This window comes from Microcebus murinus, chromosome 9 (genome assembly GCF_040939455.1).
Source record: "Microcebus murinus isolate Inina chromosome 9, M.murinus_Inina_mat1.0, whole genome shotgun sequence".
Lineage (NCBI taxonomy): Eukaryota > Metazoa > Chordata > Mammalia > Primates > Cheirogaleidae > Microcebus > Microcebus murinus.
In genome coordinates this window covers 55,559,616-55,584,795 of record NC_134112.1, presented here as the reverse complement: position 1 = coordinate 55,584,795, position 25,180 = coordinate 55,559,616, and the positions used below count along the sequence as shown (strand labels likewise).

The 25,180-nt window shown below is 34.1% G+C and overlaps 1 protein-coding gene across 3 annotated transcripts in view; it reads right to left on the bottom strand.

Annotated features, from left to right (window-relative positions):
• The window catches only part of HGF (hepatocyte growth factor), a 73,254-nt gene extending 48,367 nt beyond the window's left edge, over window positions 1-24,887 (bottom strand). Inside the window, exons 1-7 of one of the 3 annotated variants that reach the window (XM_012779509.3) lie at window positions 24,718-24,887; window positions 24,326-24,487; window positions 17,438-17,603; window positions 14,124-14,236; window positions 12,171-12,285; window positions 6,423-6,565; window positions 1-121 (exon numbers count right to left, since the gene is read on the bottom strand). In XM_012779509.3, the coding sequence (XP_012634963.1) occupies window positions 1-121; window positions 6,423-6,565; window positions 12,171-12,285; window positions 14,124-14,236; window positions 17,438-17,603; window positions 24,326-24,413 (746 nt within the window). In that variant the 5' untranslated portion in view covers window positions 24,414-24,487; window positions 24,718-24,887. Of the gene's footprint in view, window positions 122-6,422; window positions 6,566-12,170; window positions 12,286-14,123; window positions 14,237-17,437; window positions 17,604-24,325; window positions 24,620-24,717 lie in introns of those variants that run through there. The other 2 variants (XM_012779506.3, XM_012779508.2) reach the window with 2 other exon arrangements.
• Window positions 24,888-25,180: the final 293 nt, after the last annotated feature.

The following is a 25,180-nucleotide window of genomic DNA, read 5'->3' as shown; positions in this document are numbered from 1 at the left end:
CTTTCGGGTAAGAATTTGTGCCGGTGTGGCGTCTGATGATCCCAGCGCTGACAAATCTTGCCTGTTTCTGTGTGATCCATGGGCCCTCGATAACTTTCCCCATTGCAGGTCATGCATTCAACTAATAAAATTAAAGTATGGCAAGTTAATTGTTTTCTGACAACAAAATCAAAAACACCACTGTTCCATTTAAAGAACAGCACCTGGTTAGCAAACAGATTTTTAGAAAACCCTACCCACCATTCTAACTTTAAGTTAGGGCTGAATGTTCATAAATAGTGGCATAAAACACATGCTACAGAACTTTTCATATAGTTTAAATGTGATTTTTGTGATTAGTGTTATACAGATTTACCCTAGGGCCAGGATGCTGCCTATGTAATTTTTCGATAACTGTCTGAAAGGTACCTAGAAACTGGAAATATTAAGATAGATTCTTGGGGATTTTTCCTTTTTGAGTAAAATCCAAGTCTGTTAGTATCTGTATTATCAGCACACTAGTGTTCCTCTGTCGACCTGCCCTCCAAACACAGACACAGAAATTACACAATTTAAATTGAGTTAATGTCATACTTCTCTGATTAATGCCATGGTCAGGACCACATAGATTTAGGATATTGACTTCTGATAGAAATCTGGTACAATTCAAAGAACATAGATATTTTTTAAAAAGGAAATCACAATTCCTTTCTGTTAGTGAACACTCATGTTAAATAGTTAAGTTGAATAGGCAGACTTACATTCCTATCTAGCTTAGAAGATGACCCGCTCTTGAACTCCTTATACCGACCGACTCTTTTTAAAATGTATAAGCTGATCTAATTATGCAGGATCTTAGTGATGATTCTGTGAGGTTAATGAATTGTTCTCTCTGGCTGGCCTCTTATGTCACACTGAAAACTCTGAAACACATCAACTAGCTGAAAATGAGACTTCTCAAACAGACAGGTTGATTTGTAGCATAGCAAGCATCCTGTGGAATAAATCATTGCTTGGCTTTTCTACGAATCCGGCAAATTTCTCCAAACACATCATTTGTATCTTGTGATTACTGATCGTGTAACTTTAGCAGAAGTGGAAAGAGATATCAATGTGTAGTTTTATCCATTGGAATCTAGACTAATGAGTATTTGTAGTAATTTGGGGTATAATATTAGAATCATCACTTTTGAATATTTGATTCTTATAATCCAATAAGACATTAACTATTCATTTTCTGACACATGCAACCATTTAGCTTGATCCACCTACTTTCTTTCATGAAGCTTAATCCATGAACTAAGACAAGGGACCAACTCAGCTTGCCCTTGTTGCATACTGAGATTCCCCAGACTACAGTCAATAAGCACCTGAACTATAAATAAAGAGCATATTGATAAAGGTGCTCAGCTTGGCCAAGGTCATTTCCACATTGAAATGTCAAATATAGGTTGTGCATCATCACATTTCATCTTTCCATTTGAATAGAATATAGGCTTATTTAGTTCGCTTTTTTAAAAGAACATAAGGTTTGACATCTTCAAAGAAAATGATGTAGCACTTATCATTCTTGTTTGCTTCTCTGTATTGAATGAAAAAGAAGAATAGAATACTATGGTCATACATAAAAATATAAGTACCCACATATACAATTTTTACTCTTGTATAGTACTCAAGGATAAGAATATATCTATTATGTCTCCTTCAGCAAATTCAGTTTGTAATAGTATATTCCTTTCTAACAAGAGTGAATAGAATTATTTTCTAGGAAGCAGTACAATGAGCATTATAAAAATTTCCCCCTGACTTATAGAAATATAAGTCTTATTTTTAATACTCTTATGGAAAAATAGCTATACAAATGAAACAGATAATCTTATAAGATGACTACTTTCCAGTATGAGTGTGGTAGATCAATGTTTCAATAACAAGCTCCCAGGGAATGTAGATGCTACTGGTCTTTGGACCTCATTTTGAGTACCAAGTTGTAGATAACGTGATCTATTCTGAAAGTTCTATGTATTTGGCAATAATGATTTTTTTAGGATTTGATTTGGACCTTGAAGAATGGGTGAAAGTTGGATAAGATATAAAGAGACAAAATAACATAAAATGGTACAGAAACATGAATTAGTATATTATATTTGTAGTAAAGTGAAGAGAGAGTTGTGGCTGTAGTTGTGGGCCTAGTGAGATAAAAATAAATAAATATAAGTTAACAAGAACAATGTTAAATTTTGGAAAGGAATGAAAGTTATAGTTGGGTTGTGAATTAAACATGTCTTGTGATAGATATGAGATGATAATATATTATAGTTACATATTATTTGATAATTAATTCCATACTTTTAACATATAAGAGATCATTCGTTTCTTATAATGAGGAAAACAAAACTCACAAAAGTTTTAAAGGACTTACCTAAAAACAGAAAATGTCAAACCTGTGTCTGGAACAACAGGTCTTCTGACCCAGAGTCAAGAGTTCATTGCATTTTCCCAAATTGTCTTTTTGATCTACATAGTTTAACATCTTTGCCCCACATTCTAACTGGTCATATTTTAAGATAGATTGATAGCAAAAATTTTAGAAATTTGATATCTCTGTCCTTTTCAACATTTTCCTCATTGCCCTCTGCCTTCTTGTTTATTAATACCACAGGAGGTTGCCCTCGTGTTGGATTCTCACCTTTTGGAGGTTGGACAAAGGAGGCCATTGGAAAGCATCTAGACTGGCCATCTTATCCAAGGTAAATGGCTGAAAAGCTGATTGTTTTATCATTGAATCAAACCATCAAGTTAGTCATAAAAATTACTTCAAGAAAGCTAAATTTTGAACTCATATTTACTTTTCAAACTTCTGGAATTCTCAGAATCTTCTAAATTTTCCTAGCTCAAAGGCAAGCAGTTCATCTGGAAATCAAGCCCACTTCTCAAGGAAGCAAGTAAAAGTCTGAGCTATGTAACAGTGCAGGGGGTGAGAAGTGCCTCTGTGGCTTGTGCCCTTGCTGCCAATGCATTATTTAACTATGCTGGCAAGTTCTTCTCTTGAAAAATAGAAAAAAAAAAAAAAAAAAAAAAGCAAAATACTGTCCTAGATCACAAAAACAAAGTAATAGTTTCTGTTCAATATTTTTTCCAACTATAGTTCTGTACTAAATGATAGTTGAAAACTACACAAACTAAAGATAAATTAGGATTGATTTAACATCTTTCTCATCACCAAACTCAAAATAATGTTCCATTTTTCTTGATCTTAAAATCACAAGTGATGTAAAGTTATAAACTAAACCAGATTTTGAAAGTATCTTAATATATTTTTAATCAGTGTTTATTTTATTCCAGTAAAGGTAATCTCTCAAAAAAATCCATGCAGGACTTTACTTCAGCAAAACTGAATATTTAAAATATGAATAGTCTCACGAATTCATATTATTAATTAAAATTTTTATTTAAATCATTGTTCTTAAAAGTCTTTCATCAGAGTATGAAATTACATAAAATTATGTAAATATTATTTAGGATGTTAAGTGTAATATGTTTAAAAATAATGATTATGGCTTAATTAAAATATATTTATTTGAATATTTGACAATCATTAAAATTGACATCTGCTCCAATGACTAATTACTGCTTTATTTTAAATACTAAGCAAATGCTAAACCAAGAAATTGGATTTTACATATCTTGCTTTCTATAATTTTTGAATTGAATTAAGCATCAATTGGTACTATTCTTTACATAATTATGTAAGTTTTTTTAATTGTCAGATAAAATATGTATTTATTGTGTAACAACATGTTTTGAAGTATATATACATTGTACATTAACTAAATCTAGCTAATTAACATATGCATTACATCATATAGTTATCATTTTTGTGGTGAGAACACTTAATATCTAGTCTCTTGGCATTTTTTTAAAATACTATATATTGTTATTAACTATAGTTATCATGTTGTATAAGAGGTCTCTTGAACTTATTCCTCCTAACCAACTGAAATGTGCTACATGTGATAAAATAGTATTCATTTTCTTTGGGAATGATTAATGTATTTGAAAGTTTTAAATTATAAGAAAATAATATTAATCATTCAATATTAGACATAATTCTTTTATGATCCAAAATTTTAGACATATTTCAGGTGATTATTTAGCCAGGAGTTTAATATAGGAATTCCAAAAAATACATACTATTCTATGTGTGTGTGTGTGTGTGTGTGTGTGTGTGTGTGTGTGTATCTTTTTTAACAGAACAATCCAGATTTTAACCATAGGTATTTAAATATACAAAATGATCTGATAATTACTACCTCATCCACAGGGATGCAACCTTGATAACTTTACATTTAATGAATTGATATCCATGGATAGAAATGTCCTACCCATTATACTCTTTAAGCATTCTGGATTTTGAGGTTTCTCCCTCATATGTTTATTTTAGTAGAAATTTATATCATATCTACATTATTTTGTATATTTTGCATTGTCCATCCTATCTCTGTTTTTCTCTATTAATGCTCAGACAATGCTTCTTACTTTGGATCTTCTTTATTCGAATCCTGCTAAAACATTGTTCATTTCAGATTGAACTCAAAAGATCACAGTTCAATTCACACTCTCTAAAATATGTTTAACTTACAGAGCAGATGTTTGTTTCCTTCTATCACAGGAGAGTTTGTCTACTATTGTCAGGTTTCTAACTGTTTCCAGAAAAAACATATCTGCAACCTTTAGTGCCATGGTGACCAATAGCTTCATGTGCCATTAATACGAAGGAGCAATGCCCTTTTATAAATGAAATGTGATGATTTCAAATTAGTAAAGGATATTAGAGAGTTATAGTCTAATAATGTATGGATAACTGAAAATAGGATTTTTCCCAGTTGCTTCTTTTCTAGCACTTTTAATCTATGTCTCCCATCAGCCCAGATCTATGTAAGTATATTTTGTTGAAGGTTCTTCTCATAATCCAGGAAAGGAAAAATCACATGCTCACAAGGACCAAGCAGGCAATGTAAATGCTAACCTATTTAAAGTATGACCACATTACCTGCCTTTGAAAACACTTTGCGAGGTCAAAACATAATAATAATAATAAACAAAACTCTTTACCAATGATTTTCAACCTCAGAACACCGTGATAGTGGAGATTCCCTACAAGTAGGATTTTTTTCTTCCATGTGTAAAGATAAGACAAATATTAATCACAGACTTATTCATACAAAACAGACTTGTTCATAACGTTATCACAGATAAGTTTATTATTTTTAAAAGAAAAGAAAACAATGAAGAAGTTCTAGGGAACAGAATATGATATGGAATGGAAAGTAAGAGTTTACAAACAAAGATGAAACTGGCTCTAGCACATAAAGTCAAGGATTTTAAATTAACCAACAACAAAAAAACAAATTCACCTTCTCTGTGACAATAAGCTAACAATGGCCTTTACTTTTCATGAGATAAATGTCAACCTAAAATTCAATGGATATTTCCTAAGGAAATATTATTAAAGAAATATTTGGTTAATAACAAACAGCTAAGATATCTTACTATAAAACTTGGACAGCATTCCAATAGTCCCTTCCCCAAATACTTCAAAATCTTAATAAATTTCTAACAGAATTTCATCCACGTTTCACTTAGACTTTTGGAAATTTAGAGTTTCTCACAGAACTAAAAAACCCAGCTATTCAGTAGCCAGATAACTTAGAAAAATGAAACCATAATCACTGCTGAAATGATTACTCTTCCATCTTGTCAGCCATTCAGTTTTCCACTGCAAAAGTAAGGACAATGTCCTTTTATGCTGTGAGAAGAGGTAAAAACACAGACATGGATTTAAGGTGCCTGCCTTTAAGACAGCTGGGGATCCATTGCTTAGATCTCTTTAGATACTATTCTGAATGGTGCACGGTTCCAGTCTATGTGTCAGATTTGGTTCTAGGCAGCTTTTCACCAAAACATATATGGAGAGAGTGGGGGTGGAGCTTCCAGCATTCCCTCTCTTATACTGTATTCTCTTCTGGATCCATATACCCTTGTCACACCACTTCAAAGTAGTTTTGACAAAATTTCTGTGGAAGTAGGTACTAGATGAACACAATTAGCATTACTAATAAAGGACTAAGTTTCATTCTGCTCCTTCCAGGCACTGTATAGGAGCTCAAGACAGTAGGTACATAAACCTACTCTTTTACTCTCCCCAGAGGGATATCTCAGGCTGTGTTGGAAGTCAAATGGTAACTCACTCCATTATTTTGCAAAATCTGGTGATAATCAGTTTCAAAAACATTGTGTAAAATGCTCAAATAATTATCTAGAGTTGCATTTGAATGAACAACACATTTATTGTGATCGATTTGTTTCTATGAACTTTCAATGTGAGTTACAGTTCTACACATAGGGAGAATAGAATGCCCCACATGGCATTCAGATTCATTTACCTTCTGAACACTGAGGAATGTCACAGACTTCGTAGCGTACCTCTGGATTGCTTGTGAAACACCACGGTCCCCCTTCTTCCCCTCGAGGATTTCGACAGTAGTTTTCCTGTAGGTCTTTACCCCGATAGCTCGAAGGCAAAAAGCTAGTTTTAAAATGATAATCATTACAGTATAAGAGCATGCAACTTTATTTTTGGCCTATTAATTTTACTAGTTAGTGGATATGTTTGCTTGAAAGTCAAGAAAAGCTTTATTTTATCTCATATGCCTTTCTATATTTTAACTTAAATTCTGTTATTTCCAATCATTTTTAAAGTACTTGAATTTTATTAACATTCATTTAACTGAATTGCCATATTCAACATCACGTTAGAAGGATTAGCCTTCAGATCTGCCAAGAGCCAAACATTCTAGAACATAATTGATGTTTGTAACACAATTTCAAAGCTCCACTCAAGGGTAGCAAATGATTGAGCAAGTCCCCTTAGGAGAGAACTGAGAAAACGCTGCAATTGACTGAAATCTCACTATTTATTACATTCCTTATCTGAGATCATTACTTGCTTGTTTATTGCTTTTCTTATGAAGAAAAGCCCCCTTTTTTCTGCACAATTGAGAAACAGATTGATGAAGTAACATGAACAAAGGGTACAGAATCAAATTAAACCTGGACTCAAATTTCAGCACTTTCTCTTACTGTGAAACCCCAGCAAGTAATTTAGCCTCTTTCATCCTATGGCTTACCTGTACGCTGAGCATAACCACAACCTATACCAGGGGTCCTCAAACTTTTTAAACAGAGAGCCAGTTCACTGTCCCTCAGACCATTGGAGGGCCGGACTATAGTTTAAATAAAACTACGAACAAATTCCTGTGCACACTGCACATATCTTACTTTGAAGTGAAAAAACAAACGGGCAAAAACACCCACATGTGGTCTGTGGGCGGTAGTTTGAGGACACCTGACCAATACTATCTTATACCTTATAAGCTTGTTCTGAGAAGCTCAATGAAATGATAGTGTAATTGATACTTAACAATAACACTGATAACCTGTGATTAAGCACGCTCCACTTTGTGATCTCTACTCTGTCCTAATAAAGAACAGAATTGGTTATTCTCCTCAAAAATTTTGATAATTTTGACTGTGGTTTGGTGCTCCCAGTTTTAGTTTATAATAGTAGGACTTTGGGTGCAGTAACTGTGATACTTTACCTTCATTTCAAATATCTAATGTCCTAGTCATAGTTTTGTTACCAGCATAAAGTCTTTCATCGCAATCATAAAAGCCAAGCCTTTTTTATTCTTTTGTATTGCTTATGGTATTGGACTCAAGGATGCTACATTTTTCTGCTAGACTGCACACAAAACACCATAATAAAGGATATACATCTGTAGGAAACACTAGTAAACATTTTTTTGAAAATCAGTTACATTTTCAATATTCATTTTGGTTTTTGTTAGAAAGTTTTATTTCTACCTTTACTAATCTCTGAGTTCTATATAGAACTGAAATTAGAGTGAAGTCCAAGGATTGTAAGAGCTCAGTAAATACATTCACATGTGTTCCCTACCCAACGAACTTCTAATAAACCATCATTTTTCTTTATGTTGTGACACAAATCAAATACAGACATGCATCAGGTACCAAGCAACATTTTGCAATGAAATTCTCTCATTTTGACATGATGTACACCTGAATTAAGTCCTAAAAAAATACAGATTATTGATCAAAAAGAAATAGTCTATTCTAAGAGACCTATTACTAACTAACATTTTCAAGGAACCGATTGAACATTGTAAACATTAATGCAATTCCTAAGTGTCTTTAGATAAAGTATATCTTTACTTCACTAGCATTTTAAATGTTGGGAAACGAAAAAAAAGACAACAGACCATATGACTGACAAAAACTATAATTCAATTAAAGCTCATCATATTAATAATTTCACAATTCCAAACAGTGATTTTAAAAAAGCTCATTTGTTTTTTGTCTTAGTTTTAGCCTGTCATTAGAAAATATTTGAGTGTATCTTTGTTTGTGATATTGCTTGAAATTTATTTTCTTTCATCTTTCACCTCTTCAATTTTTATGGTAAATTTATATGAAAATACTCATTTTTCTGACAGAATCAAAAGTGACTTTTGCTCTATATATTTTTACAAAGTGATGCACTAATCAAATTTATTTAAGAAAATTTTACTGTAACTATTTTATAAAAAAGCTTTGTATAGTGGAATGGTAAAAGTTATTGTTAATCATAAAACCTACATTGTTACTCCATATATATCACCCAACTGGTATATGATGTTAGACATTAGACAAGTTATTTACTCTTTGGGTTTCAATTTCTTCACTTATCAGATGAATGTAGTGAACCAGATTATTATACATTCCCTTTCTCAGTGTCATTTTGTGTGTCAAAATTTGTTAAGAAACCTAGTGGTTTTAGCATATATGCAACACACATATGTATATATTCAATAGCTACAGTTTTAGAAAGAATTTTCATCTCACACAAATACACTCAGAAGTACACACACATATACACACGTATACCTTTCCAATGGATTTGTAAAGCCAAAAAAGAAGCTGCGAAGAAGTAGTAAATGAATCAATCAACAATTTAGTAGGAAAAATGCAGGCAAAAAGGAAGAGAGATAAAGTAGAAATCAAAACTAGATACAGCTAAAAGATGCATAAACTTCCGTCAATGGAGTTAATAAAATCAGAAGGAAGAGAAAAGAGAGACTTCTTTCCACAATTCTGAATCAAACCATATCAAATTCCCCTCTAGGACATGGAGGTTAAAGAGCAGTCTGGGTCATCTTTTTTCTTCATTCCTGGGTGTAAATTACCTTTTGCCTAAATTAACTGGGTTTCTTTTGTGTCTCAAGGTGTTTAGCCTGCTTTGCTCTAGCATCCCATACATGGCCAAGGGATGAAACTTAGCCCTGCTCTTTCTCTTATATGCGTTCATTCAACAAATGTTTATGAGAAGCTCTTACACACAAGGCTTGTGCCAGTCAGTAGGCTCTGTAATAAGCTTTTATCCACAAAGATACTATTTTTGGTCCTCTGTCCTTGATGTTAGCCAGGCTTTAAGAGAGATAAGTAAAGAAATACTTAAGATTGGGTCACATCCAAATATACTTTGAAATATAAACTAGGTCTTCTGGGTGCTAGCCTCCCTCTCGTTTCTTTTAATATTAACTGTGTTTGTAGGAAACTTGATCTATTCTATCATCTGATTCATTAATGAATGCTGGGTGGCCAATGAAAGATACAGATGTAGATATCAGGTCACCTGATTTTCTGGTTAAAGTTCTCTACTAATTTCATCATCTATCATCATCTTCCTATTAAGCCACTTGTAAAATATTTCAATTTAGGGAGTCAACAATAAATCATTCCTCCTGACAAAAACATATTTCTTTCTCCATTTCCCGTAAAATTAATCTTTAGTCAACACAACTTAAAAGTGTTATCATGCAGATATTCCAATAAGTTACTAATTGAAGAAAAATAAATGTTGCTTCCACTACATACAAAAAAGGATTTGATTAATATACAAAATCCTCTCAGCCATAAACATCTGTATCACAAGGAAGTGTTCGTTGGTAAATTAGCAGATCAGACTGCGAGACCAGTTCCCAGGGAGATCTATTTCATTTACTCCTTTTGCAGAGAATCACAATTATAGAGAATTTGAATTGAAATAAAACCTCTACTAGGTCAGTTCATTGCACTCTCCTGGACCTGTAGGATTGATTTCAAATGCCATTCCTTTGTTCATGAAAAACTTAGAGCCATCTATTTAAATAAAATGGTTTTTTCACTATGCGGGGAATGACACCATGGAAACTCTTAAGGGAGGACATCATTTGTTTTTGTAAAAGAAGCATAATACTATATTTAGAGGTGTTCCTACATAATTGTAACTAATTTGTGAAAATTGTTTTCTATTATTGAACTACCATAGAGCTGATCAGCTTGGACACTTACTAAGCTGGTGTTAATTAGGCCAAAATCACCGATTTGATCACAGTGCAAAGCAACTAACTCTTTTTCTTTATATGTTGGTCAATAAACTCATGTCTGTTTACTAAAGTAAAATTAAGTTGCAAAATCTGCCCCAAAATGGAATGGAATAAAAAGTGGATTCATCAAGGCGCGGTCATCACCACTATTTCATAAACAAGCCACACAACACACATCCTACTGGCAGGCCAATTGTTTCATGCCCTGAGGTTCATAAAAACACAGGTTATAGAGTGGTAGTGGCTGAACTTGAAATCTGGCCATGCACTTACTAGTTGTGCATGACCCTGAAAGTGAACTAAAGTTCTTGGTGTTTCAGTTTCACCCTGTATGCAAACTAGAACTAACAAAACTACCCACTGAGTGAATCTTGTGAGGATGAAATGAGATAAACCAGGTAAACTGCTCAGCAAGGTACTGGCTTATGGTAAACTAAATCTTCTAATGCATTTACTAACCACAGGAGAGCTATGTTAAACTTCATTAGTTCCTATTGAAAGCATTTGTGAAGTAAGTCTTGAAAACTGTGGCTCTATTTAGTTCTCTAGATATAAGAGATTGGGGACTGCGGTCCCCAATCCCTGGGGTGGAGGACGGCTACCAGTCTGGGACTGGGCCTGAGAATTCTGCCGCCCCCACCCGCTCCCTTTCCCCCACCCCCACCCCCATCAGTAGAAAAGTTGTCCCATGAAAATTAGTAACAGAGGGGCTCACAAGGGGGAGCGGGAGGGTGCAGAGGGGACAGTGAGCCGGGGAAGCCTCATCTGTATTTACAGCCGCTCCCTATTACTGCTTGCATCACTGCCTGAGCTTTGGTCCCCTCCCCCCCTTTTGTGAAAAAAAATGTCATCCATGAAACCAGTCCCTCGTGCCAAGAAGGTTGGGGACTGATGCTCTAGTGGGTATTAAATATCTATGTTTTTCTTCCAGGATGACTAACACTCTCAGTCTCCTGAGCTTATGGATACTATGTTTACTCATCTTTAAATAGTATCCATCTGTCATAACGGGCACAATTGCCCTATTCAGTGTAGGCATTTCATTTCCAAGGAATAACAAGTTTTCTCTAGTCTTTAGGCAGTGGGTGAAATGGGAAAGCTGGTCAGTCTGAGGTGTGAACTTTTAGCAGTGGTTCTCCATGTTGGCTGCACTTTGGAATCACCTGGGGACCTTAAAAAATAATAGTACTTTATTCCCCTCAAACATTCTGATTTAATTGGTATGTGTTGCCACCTGGATGATGGGCTTCTTCACGGCCTCAAAACAGGTGATTCTGATGTCCAGCCAAGGTTGATATCCACCAAGGTTAGAGATCACCCAGCCCTCAGTAAGGTAAGAATCTGGTCTATGTCTGATTTTTCATAATCACCATCTCTAGCTGCATACTGCTGTACTTTCTCAAAGCCAAAAAAAAAAAAGGAATAAAAATATTTTTAAAAATAAATTTTACACTATTTCTTCATAAACATCAAGATCTACAAATTGCAGGATTAAGGTAAGAGAATGTTAGGCCACATTTTATTGATAAATTTATTAGTCTTTTGCTAAAATATCAGTCATGAATTCACATAAGCCTTAGCCTAATACAACTCAGCAAAGTTGGCTGAGTTATTGTAGAACTGTACAAGTATTCTGAAGGACTAATATGAGGCTGATGACACATATAAAAGAGAGGCTCCATCCTCTTTTCTTCATACTGTTCTTACCTGTGTTCGTGTGGTATCATGGAATTCCAGGGCTGGCATTTGATGCCGCTCTTAGTGATAGATACAGTTCCCTTGTAGCTGCCTCCTTTACCAATGATGCAGTTTCTAATGTAGTCTATTGAAGAAAGCAGAGAAAAATGCTGTAACGATGCAAAACATATGCTGTATTTATTGAAGTCAAAAAATAAAATAAAATTCCATTCAAACCTGTAAGTAATTAACTCTTGTAAACGATTTCAAATAATATTGAAAGTTCTTGCCTAAAGCTTCCACTAGTATTTTCAAAATAACACATTTCAGAATAATCCAAAACAAACAGACTATTGAGAAGTTTTAATTTTGTGAATATATGCCTGGATCACTACAGATAGTAGTCTCTGTACTTAAGATGGATTAGTCTATATACTCAACTGGCCAGGCAATTGTGACTTAGTCAAGTATATAGAACATATTAGGAAAATATTAAAAACAAAAATGAAGTAGCTGGGCACATTGGCTCATGCCTATAATCCTAGCCCTTTGGGAGGCTGAAGCAGGAGGATCGCTTGAGGTCAGGAGTTCTACACCACCCTGAGCAATACAGCCAGACCCTGTCTTTATAAAAATTTTACAAAAATTAAAAAAATTAGCTCAGTGTGGTGGTGTATGTTCATAGTCCCATCTTCTTGGGAGGCTGAGGTAGGAGGATTGCTTGAGCCTAGGAATGTGAGGTTGTAGTAAGCTATGATGACACCACTGCCCTCCAGCATTGGTAACAGAGTGAGACTGTATCTCAAAAAAAAAGAAAAAGAAAGAAAGAAAAATTAAGTGAGTTTTTAAAAACCTATATTGAATTTAGAAAGTTACTTAAAATAATATTAACTAATTTTAGTAAAATTGTATGGATTTTGTGTATATATGTGCATGTATAAACTAATTACAGCAGGCTGATTATTATTTTCCATACTTTTGCTAACATTTCAGCTACTAAGTTATAGGACAACCAAATTGTAACAAGATACATATTCCTATCAAATAATAGTAAATACATTTGTTAGCAAACTGGAAGAAAGATTAAATAAAAATGCTCTTATACTAGATCATGAATTATGTTTAGGATTTGTAGAATTATTGAGTTACGTAGAGACTATCTTATTTTCTACCATGAATTTATTTTTAATTTCATTTAAACATTTACCCTATTAACATGAAAACATCTTTATATAGTACCAACTGCTGTATCCAAATTTAATAGGATACAGTATGATTTTTAAAAAAATTAAGATTGAAATAAATGAAATGTTATTTACATAAGTATAATTCATAATTATTATTTTGTGATGAGAGATTTGGCTTATAAAATTAATATTTATTTAACATTCTTTGGTTATTTCATGTTATATAATTCTGCCTTTGAACAAAGTACATACCTTGTGAATATAACACCAGACCACCAGAATGGAGAAATTAACAAATAATATGTTGTCAATTCCTCTTTTAAAAATTTTTTTCAAGTATATGATTAAATATAGATCCAACTCATATTTGTAGAATCTATACATTTTGTAATTTACAGCATTTATCACTATAATTAGATTAGTTGTCCAACATTGTTAAAATATAAATACTATGGTAAACTCAAAATTTGCCATAATATAAGGTGTTTTAAACTAATGACTTAAGATAGCACTTTCTAAAATGAGCATAGAGAATTTCAGTTCTTGGAGATGTTCCTTTAAAAAAAATGGAAAGAATCTAGATTATTGAAAGTTTGGAAAAACTTTCTATAAAGTACCATACTAAAAATAGTCAAGGTACTTAATTTCATCTGTCTTAATTGATGAACTGACTGCCTAACAGATCCAGCATATCATAAAAAAAATCAGCAGGAAAGAGCACTATGGCAGGAAATTATAAACATTTATTTTATTATACTTTATTTTATTATTCAATATTTAGGGAGAAGTCAGTTACCTTTGTTTTCATAGAGGTCAAATTCATGGCCAAACTCTTTTCTCACTCCACTTGACATACTATTGAAAGGGAACCAGAGGCATCGTTTTCTTGTTTTATCAAAAACAAAGGCCCTGAAAAAAATATCTGAATGAAAAGAAGGAATACTACTATTTATACAGTCTTTAAAGAATGGGCATATGGTTAACCAAGGAGGGCAACATAAAAACAAAGGCATAATTACATATATATAATAAAAATACGAGTGATATTTGAAACTACTACTTTGATGGCTAAATAAGAACAAAATTAAGTTTTGTACATATAGATTTAAATATTAGATTAAATACTATTTGGAATGTTCCCATGTTATGCTAAATGACTTGTAGAAAAATAAGGTTTTCAACATGCAAAATCAATATGTAATACAACTACTTCAATTATTTCTAAAGACTTTATTTTTTTATAACTGTACAGCAAGTTAGAAGATTTTATTTGCAGTTGTATACAGATTATTATATTTGAGATATCATGAGTAATTTCTAAAGCTTGTATTTGTATCAAGTGCATTCTAAAACAACATTTTCTAAGGTACATTAGATAAATCCCCACCCCAGGAGATTCTCCTAGGAAGAGGAATCTGAAAACAAATATTTGAAAATATTTGCATATAATATACCTTAATGGTGAGTTTATAAAACCTTGATCCTTATTAAAGGCTGTGAAAATCTTGCTGAGGATAACTCTTTAAGCCAGCATTTCCTAAACAAATCTATTTATATAAGCATTTTTAATTTAAAAATATTATTCATATTAGAGAATATCCTTTTGATATAACATTGCAAAGAAAATTACTAAAGAGTGTCACCTGTACTATTATCATTCCCATAGCTAGGTTTTATACTGGCTTGTTGTTCACTGAAAATGTCTATGATAAATGATAAATACCAAAGAAGGTGACACAGTTTTAAGTGATTTCTTCTGAAAAGTACATAACAGGATTTCCAGTTCGCTAAGCTCGTTTACTCTTTTATCCCATCCCAATCATCTTTTCTCTAAGAAAAGTGTTTCTTTATATTATTTTGCACCTCCATGTGTAGTGGGTGGAAGCCATCAAATTCCATGAGTTGCGTCTTCCTTTAGGTTTGACTTTAAAAGTCTTCACATAAGCATTATTTTAATTATCGTATTCTTTTCAACATTTTATTTTCTCTATTTCCCAGTTTTTTTATGGCAAGAAGGCAATTCTAATATCAGTTACTCAGTCATGGACGGAAGAGGAAAGCCTCCTATTTTATTCTAAGTCAATTCATAAATTAGCAATTTTCTGAAGAGCTTAGGCTCAAGCATTCTGATCATCTTTCCTACCCAGCGAAGAACATCTTGAATCCCTATAAAATCAATATTGTTGATATTTCTCAAGAGGAAACAGTATTTGAGAGTGTTCCACCCACTCAATTCACAGATGCTTTCACAAAACTTTGTTGGTATTTTCCAAGTGGTTTAGTGTATTTTTCATTGTTTTTCAATGACTCTTATCCATACAAGTCTGCAAACAGGATCCTTTAATTCATTAAGAACTTAATTTCAGGGTATCAATTCAATTCCACATAGTTCTGTATAATTTAATGATCCTAAATACATACATACACACATATATGTACATGTATATACAGAGAGAGAAAGAGAAAGAGAGAGATGATTTCCTCATTTTCGGGCAGAAGAACCTCGGCTACCCATAGGTAATATTACATGTGGTTTTCTGTCCAGGTTGCCATAAATTTGGAGACTAAATATAACTCAACCAGAACATGGTAAGAAAGTATAAAACCTCATACACATGGAATATGTGAGTATTTAGTAATTAGGTCACATATCTTCTCCAATCCAGCAAAATAATTTCAGTTTATACTAAATAAAACAAGAAAGCGTTTCTTTTCCAGGCATAAGACTAACTAATGTGACAACTGAGGGGTAGCAATACTTTTCTTACTTGTGGTTCCAGAACAGTATATTTTCAGATTAAAAATCAACAATGATATATCATCCTGTCCTTCCCTTTGGCTTGTCCTCCCAACTCCAGCCTCCTCAATTGCCTGAAGAACATCTCCATAAGTCTTCAAACCTGAGATGTTGATTAAGAGTAGTTTTCTTTAATTTATTTTTAACAATCTCAAGGCTTTTATAGGGAAGTCAGGGAATAAAATAGAATTATCATAGCAATATACTTGCAAAGTCAATTCCCATACCCTTACCAGGAAATCTCCCTAAAAATGGCAATTTAGCTAAATAAATAGAAAAGAGAGAGTCTCTCCTCTTCATAAGTCTGATAAACACCATCTCTGGCATGTCCTTTCCTCTCAGGCCTATAACACTCATTTTTCTGAAAAAAGCAAGGTTAAATTAGGACCTCTTGCCACTGACATTGCTACACCCTGAGTCCCCATTGTTTGTCATTATCCAAATGCAATTGAGTAGAAGGCAAAATTTACAGAATTTTATGCACAATCCTGTAAAAAAAACAACAACATAAAATCTGGAGTGAAAGAGTAGGAAATAAGCGAGGGGAAAGAATGTTTATAAAATGAACTAGAAAACGCATCTTCTTTGGCAGTTTGGGAGACTACTCAGATGGAACTGTCACCTTCCTAGCCCAAAACTAAAAGTTTTATTGTCTGGGATCCCTGGCAAAGTAGCAAGGAATTCTTCTCTGTGAGATCACACAGGGACTGTCAAAAGATATAAAATGCTCAGTTTGAGTCCCCTCATGCCTCTTCAAATTGTCCCATTAATTTTCACCTGAACCCTCATCATCTCTATTCTCTCACTTCTTTTAAATAGCCTCTGCTGCTGACACTGATCCCTCTAGTTTTTTTTTTAAATCTAATTCTCTCAACACCTATTATTTAAATTCCTAAAGATGATGATATAAGTTGCAGTAAATTTTGGCTGTTGCTTAATTTCTATTCTGAAAATTCCTCTTTCAAGAAACAAAATAATGTTTACTCTGAATAGAATATTTTAAGAGAGATCAAAGTCAATCTAATTTAATTTTAGTTTCTCAAGTTCAGTTGTTCATAATATGAGAAAACAAATTTTATAACCAAAGCCACTGTGGATTTTATTAATAGAAGGTAACAGTTTTTGTGCTCTCCCTTACTCAAACCATATTTCCATAAATTGAGTGCTAAGTCTTCTGTTGTCATGAGTTAAAACTAGACTCAAGCTTAGAATTTTATGGCCAAATCACATTCAATGCAAAAAATCCACTATGATTATAATGTGTACATGTCATATTTGGAAAATTATCCTAAGGACAAAATGAAGTAACTTACTTGCAAGTGAAAGGAAGTCCCTTATTCCTAATACATCTATTAGCACACTGGTCTGCAGTGTTCATCTTTTTGGTTTTTATCTTCAGAAATGGGTCTTCTTTGATTAGAGTAGTCTTTGCTGATTTTTTGAATTCATGAAGTGTATTTCTTCTTTTCTTCTGTCCCTCTATTAAATACAAAAATTTAGAAAACATAAGCATGGGAGAAATGATTTTAAGGATCATATAGAAAAAATATCTGTAAGGATCATCCACAGAAAATGATTTTATCTGACAACATAGTAGACCTCCAAAGGTTGGGGTGAAGTGAGGTGGAGAATAGCTAAGAGCAATAGAGTCATATTGTAATCAGAGAAAAACAAATAACTTGTCATGTAGAGTCACTCATTTATATTCTTTCAAAGGAAGAAGCTTTTAAAAATTAGGACAGAGTTCACCCTAAAGAAATAAATAACATGATATTCTCCAAACAGCATGAAAGTGCCAGAGTTTATCATGTCAGGTCTTATAATTAGATTTTTCATTTCCTTCTACAATTGGTCCTTATGTAAGTTATAGTGTTAATTAGAGAAGCCAATTCAAAGACAGGTGAGAAACCTCTCATTAAAAACTGTGTAGTAGACAAATTCTTCTGACTTGATCTTTAAAAATCTTTCATAGTGTTCATATTTTAGCCCTTCTCATGTACTGCAGAAATGTTTTCTGTGCTTTTGGGCACTATTTCTTGGTATCACTGAACTGTTTGTTTTGAGATCAAGCCAAATGCGGTAGATGAAATGTATGTAAAACATCATCCTTTAAAGTGGGAATTTCATTTTGCTTCATGAAAGTACAAGGTCCCTAGATAGCATGGAGCCTCCTACTGAAAACCTGAAAAACCGAACTAAAACATCCTAAAAGACTTAATTTTATGGATAACTCTAGAGGACCAAGAACTTGCTTCTTTATGCTCAATGTGCCCAAGGTAGGCCTGATCTAATGATGATCACTATTTTTACAATGCCGATCAAGATGTCTAATAGATTGCAGCTATTGTAGATAAGGATGGATATGCTCATGCTCCTCTGCCTATCAATTCTTTTTGAACATGCTTATAACCAAGGAAGTAATGATACATTCTTTTTTAAGTCTAAGAAACCAAGGTACAGGGAAAAAATGAATTGACCATTTAGAAGGTCTCCGATTGGAAACCTGCCCGGCTTCAAAACCACTACTCTGAGCCACTTACCACGCCATCTCTATCTAAGAAATGCAAAGATTGTATGTGGAAATATGGTTTGTAAACCTTTTTCTGAAGATTTGGTTTAGACCTATCAATAGAATAAACTTGAATGGCAGAGCAGGAAATACAGTCCTTGTCTTTGTATATGGTCAAATGTCTCAAAAAGGGAGGGTGAAAAGTTTTGTGCAGAAAATTTGGAAATATGGCTAGCAGAATAAGTTGCCAAAATGGCATCATCTTTCAAATTTCCCAGCAACCATTGGCTCCAATTGATTTATTAAGCACACAGATGCTACTCGTTAATATCTGTCCTGATCCAAAATTAACAATAAATAAGAGAAAACCAGAGGTTCTCTAAATTTCTAGTTGTCTATAAAACTCCAAAACACAATCTTCATAAGACTGGTACTAATTCCTTTAATGATGCTTTCATTTTTAACTTTTCTTTGCCCTGTAAGATAGAATGGCTATGGTACAACAGATATAGTTTAAAAGACATTTTAACATAGAAATTAAAACCACCAAATAATCTATAAGATGTTATTTATTGAGTGTGGACCAAATGCCTTACATAATGTTTGCAGACAGATGATAATTCTGGTATTCTTATTGACTTGGCAAATGACTTTGTTTAATTACCTGAAATGTTAATATCTCCATTAATCTAGAAACTAAAAATTATATTACTTTAAACTAAAAAAGTTATTTAAACTATAATCATTAAGTAAATATTTGGGAATCAATTTGGATAAAAATATTATAAATATGCAAAGTTTTAGTTATATTCTTGAAATTTTATCCTTTACTTTCTGGTATAAGAGAAGAAACTGTTATTCTCCCAAGCAAAGAAGGCATAATTCTTTTCAAATTTTGGTTTCTATCATAGAACTATATTAATGGGAGATGAGTTTTTCCATTAAGAGTTTCTCTTTCCTTTGACCTTATTATGCTATTTCTTAGATGCTGTGAAATGGTTCATAGCATAATAATCATCTGATTTCCTATATAAATCTGAATATTTCTTAGAAATAAATAGTAGTTAATTGATACCAAAAAAATCTGTTAAAGTATCTACCAAAATGCAAGAATTTTATACATATATTTCTCAAATGAATTCTGTTAATTAAAAATACAGAATTAAAAATGGCCTGGTGTATAATGTGTTTATTAGACATGTTTAAGGGTTAGAGAAAACCATTAAAGTAAATTCAAAAAGTCTAAGAGAAACATTACATTTATAATGTATTTTAATAATTGTCAAATAGAATTCCTGGCCAATGTTCTGGTTTCTTTTCTCAATACCATGCAATATTAAGGCAATCTGTGGAGACTATTCTGGAGAAAAGAGGTCTCTGTGGAATTGTTGGTTGTGTTTAATTCTACAGATCCTCAGTTGTCCTATTGAAATGTGTTAATGTGTGGTTGTACCTCATAAAAACAGTCTACCCTTGCTTGCTGATAAATTTTCCATCCATACCTTTCATCTAAAGATCAAAAAGCATTTTGAAAAACAAATAAATCTATGATTTCCCTTTACTAGATAATAAATAGAAGTGAAAAGCTTATCTGGGGCTACAAAACTAATCAAGAACAATCGGAACCAGACACCAGAATTCCCTTCTCACAATTTACTTCTCAAGAAGACATAGAAACTTTATTTTATAATTCAGTCATTTATACTTGGTTGGTAACTAATTACTCAAAAATATGAAGTTGGAGCTAGTTGCACATCATGTAATCCATGCATTTATAAAATTAATGCTTTATTAAATAAAAGGAAAATTCAAAACAGAAGTCATTCAAAAACAGCATCTGAAAATAAAATGCCTTTGCTGAAAATAGTTTCAACTGTCTCTTCCATATGTATTAACAACTGATGCTTGTTTTACTGAAAACAGTTAAAAGCCAAGCTTAATTTGGGAAGAAACTCCAAAATATCTTTGGATCAGATTTTTCCCTACTATTTTTTTGTGCGTGACTATTAGTTGTAGTTTATAAACAAAATATTGAAATGGCATCAAAGGGTGACAGATCACTGCAAATTTGTCATGCTTTCCTGTACTTTAAATTACAACTCCTTTTCCCTCTTCTCCCAGTATGGGAAAACATTCTGGAAGCTATATTTCCTGATGAACCTGAAGTCTCTGTTTTAAAACTGAAATCATTAGGATCCTAGTGAAAACCTACAAACAGAAAGTAGGGTCAAATGTATCAAGGTGCTTGAAGAAAGACACATTTCTCCCTCTGGTCCCTGGGCCTCACACTCATTTCTCTCAGTACCTCATATATTTTCTTCTCTGTGTGGACTAACCATTGACTTCAAAGGAAAATCATGCAAGGAAAGGATTTGCAGGGTGTGGAAAGAAACAGGAGTCTGGTTCCATACATTCTGAGAAACCTACCCACATGATTAGTGATTAACAGTTTGAAGTGGCAAGATGTTAAGATGAAAGTATACAAATAATTAATGGAAGGGAATGGTTGGGACTGGAGATTTTCAACTCTCCAAAGACAAAAAAATCACAAGTAGAAGTCCAAATTTTCATTGTGATTGTCTAGGACTCCGATTTTACAAATTGACAATCATCTCCCCTTCTTTAGGGAAGGCAGCACAATATCACAAGATGTCAGGAAGAGTCATGTCAGATTTAAATCAAATGTTGGAATTTGAGAAGCAGCATAAATAATCTCTTCCAAGGAGATTTACAAGATAAAGTGATGTTCAATGTGATTTTAGGGGCCTCCTTAGATATTTCCCTCCTTCTATTTCTTTTCAGTTCCAGTTCAGGGTTTCATTGTTATAGAAGCCTCATCGTGGTCTCTGCCTTCACTGTCTGTTTCTGTCTACAACTCTCCTTCTACACAGCAATGGAAGCAACTGTACTGAAGTACAACTTCAAGTTGTACAACTTCAAGTATCTAGTCAATGCAAAAACTTTCAGCTGCTCCCTATGACTCATTATAGAGAATACATGGTTTAGCATGATGTTCAAGGCTATCAATCCTACCCCATCTTACTTTTCCAATCACAGGCCATATTTCCCCTTATATGCCCTATATACCCATCGCAAATGGTTGCCTTCAGTTGCTGTGGGAGGTACTTTTTGGGGCATCCATTATGATTTCTAACCTCTATGCTTTGTGTTCCCCTGCTTAGGTACCAACAATGCTACCTCCCATCTTTTCATACTCAACTTGTGTACCGTATACCCACAAGCCTGGTTTGATCCTCTACACTAGGAATAAACTTTCAACCATAGTATTTCTAACAGAGGATTATTTTTTTCATGTCACTTAGCCAAGTGACTTTTTTAAAGTAAGTTTCAGTTGATTTCACTCTTGGATTCAGTATAAATACAAGAAAATAAAGCACCACATATTTCATTCACATAGATTTAGGTAGAGAGCACTGTCCCTTAACTAACAAAGAAATAAGATAATTGAGGTTGTTAAGCCTCAGTTTCCTCATGTAAAATGAGTCCATTAATGTCCATCTTATTTGAATTAAATAAGCTTTACTTTAGAACTTGGTCCATAGCAGTTGCTCAACAAATACAGGTTCCTTTTTCATTTGTTCATTTTTATATTCCCCACAGACTCTTGGATACTAAGTGCTCATTTAATGCTTCTTTTATTACAGATGATTGGATATTTATTTCCAGTGTGAGTGGGAGTGAATAGAGGGTAATTCTAAGTAAACTAACTCCTAGAAGGATGGCTTAGGTTCACTATATAGAATATTTCTTTTAAAACTTTTAAAAAAATTGTCTCCATAATAGATTCTGTCCATAACTGGTTGTTTACTTATTATAGTATCCACTTCTATTCTAACAATGTGTTATTTTATAACGTACAATACATACAATATGTACAAATATAGAATAAATCAAAAAGTGTAACTAAAGGAAATAAGAAAAATAAAAGAAAACCTCTAAATCTTTAATATTAGATAACATTTAAAAAGGACCAACTTTCTTTATATGTTCTAAGAGAGCTACCCACATTTTCCATTTTGGAGGTTATTAAAAAAAAACTATCAAAATAAACTAGCCACCCAAACAAAGGCAGACCCTTTTTTGATGACAATTTTAGAATTATCCACTTCAGGAATTATTCACAGCATATTTGTAATTCCCAACTGGACCCTCCTTGCCTGCCAGCACACTCTTGGGCCGAATTTTCTCTATGTTCAGGAAACACAGTCATTTCTACATTAGCCAAAGCGAAATATAATTACAAATGTATATCTCCTGCCAAAACTTCATAATGCATGCCAAAAACAAATAGACATTGTCTATGGTTGATCTACTGTTTGGGTTTTCCACACTGTGTTCCCCTTGCATTAGCACAGATGATTTCAGGTAACCATATTCTACTTCAGAACAGCAACATTTTCATCTTTAAAAGCAAATGCCCTCAAAATATGAATCATGATTTCAAGTTATGCACAAAACCCCATAAACCAGCAATGGTCTTCTATAAATCCATTTTAACATGACATATCTCAAGCATGATAACCTTCTTGATTTGAACTTTTTTTTCTTCACCTCTTCAGAAATCTTGCCTAAATGGTTTCAAAGTGACCTTTCCCAAACAGAGTCATATTCCAAAAGGGCCACTTTGCAAAAGTGGGTTGAAACCAGGTGGGTTGAATAATTTTCCTTATCACTGAACAAGTCCTTGAAGTTTTTACTCTTGTATTACATCAGAAACTAGATCAGAGATCTGATAAATTTCAGATTCAACTTGTCTCCAAAGACATAGCCAGTTCTCTGTTTTTTATTGTAAAAGGCCATGTCTACCAATGTGGGCATTTGTTCCATTCTTTTATTCCCCTGTGCCCACCCCTAATGCACATTGCCTTCTCCTGTTGGCACCCCAGCCACTACTATGATAATACAACCAAATACAGATGTTTCCTCTTGTCCTGATAACAAGAGAAAACTTCCCCAAGCAGCAAATGAGATCTCTAAATTTCCAGGCTATACGAACTTTTGAGCAACTCCTCCCAACCTGCAAATCCAAGGGAGAAAGTAGGAGACTGAGAAGAGCAATCCTGAAGCTTTAATCAAAGTCATGCGATTTTTGTGTCCCCTGCACTGTAGTTTCACAAGGGCAGGCATCCATACCCAGAAAGAATGAGACCTTAGAAAAGAGGCTTTCTCTTTCATTTTTATAGCATGCATATTCCCAGAGTTTAATCTATCTCCTCCAAACAAAAACCTGTATAAAGTCAGAATTTGGCCCTGACTGTTAATTGCATGATGTGGAATAGTGGATTATCATGAAAAATTATCCTCTGGAAAAAGATGAGTCCCTGCTGGGCTGACCATCACTCTCCCCTGTTCAGACCCGATCCGTCAGCTTTAAATTTGTCCAAACCAGCAAAGTTCCAGCCAGTGTTAGTACTTCCTACTTATCCCATAATCCACAACTATTAAGCTAAGTGAGGTGGGGCTGGGTGCTGAGGGAATGTTAATTATCACTTTAAATGCTTTTCAAACAGAAAAAGAATGTCAAAAGAAAGCATAATGAGAGGTTTTAGGAACCCATACCACATACTGAGTTAAGGATGCTGAGAAGAGGGTAAAAAGAGTGTGTGAAAAGGGAAAGGGAAGGTTAGCAAAAGACTTAATTATAATAATAATGAAAAAGAAGAAAACTAACCTGCATAGGGGATGGCGATGGGAAGCAGAAGGAGATGGAGGAGGACATGCTGCAGCAGCAGGACTGGCAGAAGTTTGGTCACCCACATGGTGCGGCTGGACGTGCTGGCGGATCCCACTGGAGGAGATGCCCGGGTGAGAGAATCCTGTGCCGAGTCAGTGCCTAAAAGAGCCAGTCGGCTTGGAGCTGCTTTTTACTGCGATGAGCTAAGTTTGTTGTGTGATTAACTGGAAAGATCTAGGTCTGAACTCCCTCTTACGGTAAGAAACTGTTTAACAACAGCCCTTTACTCTCTTCCAGCCCCCTCCTTTCCTCACTCTCCCCCTCCAAACACCACCAAACAGATCCCACCCGCCCCTTCTCTACCCCCCCCACTTAGAAAAGAAACTTACAAAGAAAAGGTCACCTGGCCTGAGGCCAGCTTCAATTTGGAAGCTGGAGCTCCAGATCCCAGTGGCTCCTATCCGAGTAGGGAAGGGAAAAGCCAGGCTCAGCCCAATAGCTAAATCAAGGCACAGGCAGAGGACCAATTCGCTAAATTTAAACAGGAAAATACATGTGTTTACATATCTATTTGGGAAAAGAGGAAGGGGAAGCAGTATAAGAAGAAAGCAAAAGAGCTGTCTTTCAGCCAAATGTGCCCCAGCTCCTAATCTGTCTAGTTTCACCGCTAGAGCAATCTAGGGATTCAAAGCACTGACAAGGTTCCCCAGGGTTTTAGGGGGAGAGAGGAGGGAGGGAGGGAAGAAGGTGAGAGGGAAGAGCCCAGGCAAGTCCAGCCCAGGTAGAAAGAAGTTAGGTAAAGAAAGGGTGTGGTATTGTGGGGCAAAAACAAATAAACAAGTAAAACAAAAG